Source organism: Arachis duranensis, chromosome 10 (genome assembly GCF_000817695.3).
Source record: "Arachis duranensis cultivar V14167 chromosome 10, aradu.V14167.gnm2.J7QH, whole genome shotgun sequence".
Lineage (NCBI taxonomy): Eukaryota > Viridiplantae > Streptophyta > Magnoliopsida > Fabales > Fabaceae > Arachis > Arachis duranensis.
Genome location: NC_029781.3, coordinates 101763394 through 101767655, shown reverse-complemented (window position 1 = coordinate 101767655; position 4262 = coordinate 101763394). Strand labels below are relative to the sequence as shown.

General features: G+C 34.1%; 1 protein-coding gene across 1 annotated transcript; it reads right to left on the bottom strand.

The window, feature by feature from the left end:
* LOC107471428 (uncharacterized) lies at positions 1–4260 on the bottom strand (the record flags this gene model as incomplete). The annotated part of the gene is made up of 6 exons (XM_016090889.3): positions 1–537; positions 1447–1626; positions 2338–2943; positions 3129–3303; positions 3884–4017; positions 4195–4260. Coding segments are annotated over 6 exons (1341 nt in total), but the record flags the coding sequence as incomplete, so codon positions are not given.
* Positions 4261–4262: the final 2 nt, after the last annotated feature.

Genomic DNA, 4262 nt, shown 5'->3' with positions numbered 1-4262 from the left:
TAATAAAAAGCATAGCTAGATTCAATATTAGACAGTAACGTTAAATTACATTTTACATTTTACATGTACTCAGGTGCTTGTTTCATACCCATGAACGTGCAGCTGAACAATCCTTACAGAAATTCACAAGCACAATCAATTGATTGATTGAATCCTTGCATACTATTGCTAAATCTCACAATTAGATTAAGTTCAATATGAAAAGGCAAATTAAATTGGTGCAATAGATGTAGAAAATGAAATCGCTTAGAAAATGCCACCTACAATTTTTTTTTTCTTTAAAATTACAAGAAGCTCAGCAACAGTGATGTACCAAGAATGGCACTTACTCTGGATAAACTGAAGAAATGATGCAAATTAATACGAGCGATCATAGTAACTTCTCCGTAGTTGGTTGCAGGGATTGCATATCCATGGAGTTATAGGAGGGTCCAGGCAATATATATGGATTCTTCGTGTTTGGCAGATATCACACCTGTCAAGGAGATCCTCTGGTTCCAAACCACCACAAACTACACAAGAGTTTGCCTCTGAGGACTGTATAAGCATAAGACATAAAATTATGAATGCAGGAGAATTATCATAAAAGAATGGCCGTTTATAAACATGACCAAAAAAACGAAAAGGAAATTAGGATTTCAGATTAGTCTTCTGGGTTTTTAATTTTATACGTGCATTTTCAACATACTTAATTACGCTAATAACCTATTAATTTCAGTATTACGTAAGAGATAGGAAAAATAGCCTACCTAGTTAGTTAGTTAAAAAGGCTAAAAATTTAATACTTAGGTGAAGTCTTGCATGCCAAACCATGTTCAGTTTTTCTAGGTGTTGTAACTGCCTAACTGATTCTAGTTTCTTTGTATCTATATATTTCTAGTTCCCTTGTTTTTCCCTCTAATCTAGACAAAGTAATGGTTAGGAGAAGCACAACTAGAAGTTGATCAAACATCATAACATAAAATACATATGAAATGCCAGGTAACCCAGGTTAGGCAAAAGAGAATGAGAGTCATGTACTCATGTAAATTCTTCCTAATCACTCTATTTACATAAAAGGCATTCACTAGTTTGAAAGCACAATGATATACAACTCAAGCTTTTTAAATTGTCGGGTATAAAATCCAGGCAAGTCTACTATATATCATATTTTTAGTAGTACTATTCTATATATTATGAAAATCTCCAAGCCAAAAAATGTTCAGTGTTCATTTAAACACTATGCATTATGCATCATAATTTGCGCCATGTTTCTTTCCAGCCACCTGTTACTCTTTTCCATAATTTATTCCCCTTGATGTTTCTTTTAATAACATCAATTTTCAAGCATAATTCCCTCTACATATAACGCCAGGGCCCAAACAAGATGCTAATATTGAATTCAACTACTTTGAAAGAATGAGAACTGATTGACGCACTAGTATCTAGTTTAATGGATAACCATACCTCAAAAGGGTAATCGGGCAATCCTTGATGTGGAGCGATAAAAACATCTTCAGCTGAATTGTTACATGGGACTGTCTGGGTGTATACTTTTTGATCAATTCTATCTGCATGCTCAACCTTCTTGATCGACTGAAAACTTGCCTTGCACAAAGGACAGGTTGCATTTTTCCTCGTTGAAGTCTAAAAATAGTGATAAACCGATTATGACCATGAAAGAAACATTCAAATCATATTAGACTGAAGCTGTACATGATAACAAGTTCTAAATAATCCAGTCAACATTGCTCTGTAAAAGAACCCAATCTATAGAATGACAATAACTAAAGCATAAAATATTACAACCTGCAGCAACAAGTCTTTTTGTGACTTGATGGGGAAATAAACATAACATAAAGCTAAAGAGCTATAACAATTATCACAACTTCTATTATTGTATCTGTTTACCATTTTATTCATTACCCATGTCAACACAATTTTCAGTTCTTCACAAATCTAATTAATACATACTGTTTCTTTAAACAGAATTAGAGACGGTATTAACAAAGAATCTGATCTAAATAGGAAAAAAGTGACATGAATGTTAGGACAGTAAACTTCATGTCAAAGTTGACATAATTTAAATGTTAAAAAAGTAGAGTGAAAATACTATTTGACTCAACTTTTAAAGAAATTTTAAACAGCTTTAGCACCCAGCCGAATAACACCCAAATATACATACACAACTTGTTCATTAGATAGTAGCATGGCACCCGAAGTTTCCGATAAGATATCAGAAACCACGTAAAGAGTGCATTTCTAAAAATAAATAAACAAAAATTTCAAAAGAAAAGGGAATATACAAGAGAAGATTGTTATAAGAATAGGAGAGAAATTAAATTTAAAAAGGCATACCCTATGATTAGCCCAACTATGAATGCATTCAAAACAAAATCGATGTCCACATGGAAGAATTCCCCTTGTTGCGCTGAAATCTGCGTGACAGATAACACAGGATAACTCACTGGATGTAGGTAAGCCAGCAACATCTTCATGCTGACAATCATCTGTGAACTTTTCAGCAGAAGAACATATATCTGTTGACATTTGAGTCATAGGTAGATGATACTCTACAGAGAAAGTTGAACTTCTAAGAGCTGATACATTGTTCGAATGATTGATCTCTTCAATGCTATCTGAAGTTCCATTGATAGTTTCATTTTGAGTAGACAATCCGGCATCTGTTGTTTCTCCATTTTCAACTGTATTTCCCTTATTGACACCACTACAAAGGCTAGTGGTAGCTGCAGCATCATGGTTTCGTCTATCCCATCTATTATGGTGGTTGTCCGGGACCACATCCAATAAAGGGTCCAACACCACTTCATCAACAATATTGTTTACAATCCTTCTGCCTTTACGAGAAGGTTCAGCCACAGTACAACCTCCATTATTACCAGCACAGATACTTCTTTTTCCTTTCCTTGACCGTCTAGAAGGATAAGCACTGGACTTGTCATGCTTAAAATGCAGTTGAAACAAGATTAGCAGGCCTCACAAAACAATAGAAAAGTAATTCATATTCATTCACTTGGTCTACTGCATGAAAAGAACAAAGTTCCAAAATATTAACATTTTTCAATTTCATTCTACAATTGCACCTTAAACAATGCAATCAACAGAAAGAGCGGAGAGGCTATTGCTACCTTTGTATTTAAATCTTCCCAAACAAAATTTTCTGAAGCTCCAAAACTGATCTCAGTTGTTTGCTCTCCAGAGTCAATATCATATATTTGATCAGTTATAACTTTATTTTTTGTCAATCTAGTTGCTGGAACACTGATTGGAACTTCCAGTAACAATGGCCCAACTTCATGTCCACTGCAGAAGAAAGGTAGCTTAAAAACAAGTGTGTGAAGCTTCACTGCATGCCGGCTTTATACAATGTGAAAATAAAAATTCCAATAACATGAATTCCTACAAAGACAAGTAACTAACTGTATCTGCAACTTTTCAAACATAATAATAATCACACCTGCTGAAAACAATTTAAGATCAATACTCCCTAAGCCTAACATGAGAAACTACAAAAGAAACTTCAGCAAAATCGGTATTAAAAAATAAAGCAACTCCTCCTCCTCTTCATCATATCATCGTATAAAACAAATTCTACCCTATATACAAACATCTCAAGGACTAGCTTTGAAAAGCTGTACCCTGATTACCATCTTTCTCTAGAAGTAAGATGAAATTTTAAACTATGGCTTAGTTAAAATCGAAATAGTTGATCCGTTTATGCAATTTCAACGGCTGATTTAACTCTTTTCAAGCTTGCCATTGGATGCCATCAAATATAATCTATCACTACATAATAAGAATGCCATAATTTAATAATATCCAAAGCCGCTCCAGTATAATCATCCAACAGGTACCAAATAAAGGCAGCTAAAGAGAAAAGAACCTTTGCAAGATATATGACTCTTCTGGCACACGCCTTCCTTCTTTAATGCAGTCTTCAATCCATCGATGATTGACTATAATTATATCAAACTTTTGGGCAATCTCATACTTTCTTCCCTCAAACTTCCAACAAATCTGATCACTCAAGTTTATAAATAAAAAATAAATTAAAAAAAAAAACATCGAACAGGATCAAAGCTACACTTATACTACTTTAGTTTTAATTCACCTTCTCACTTGCTTTGCTTTCCTCACATAACGTACTTTTGACCTAATTCGTTCAGAAAAATAAAGAAATAAAATAAAACTTACCAGATGCGTGATCGATTTCGACATTGACCCAACGTAATTGGCGCCGGCATGTGAAATCAGCCTGATGA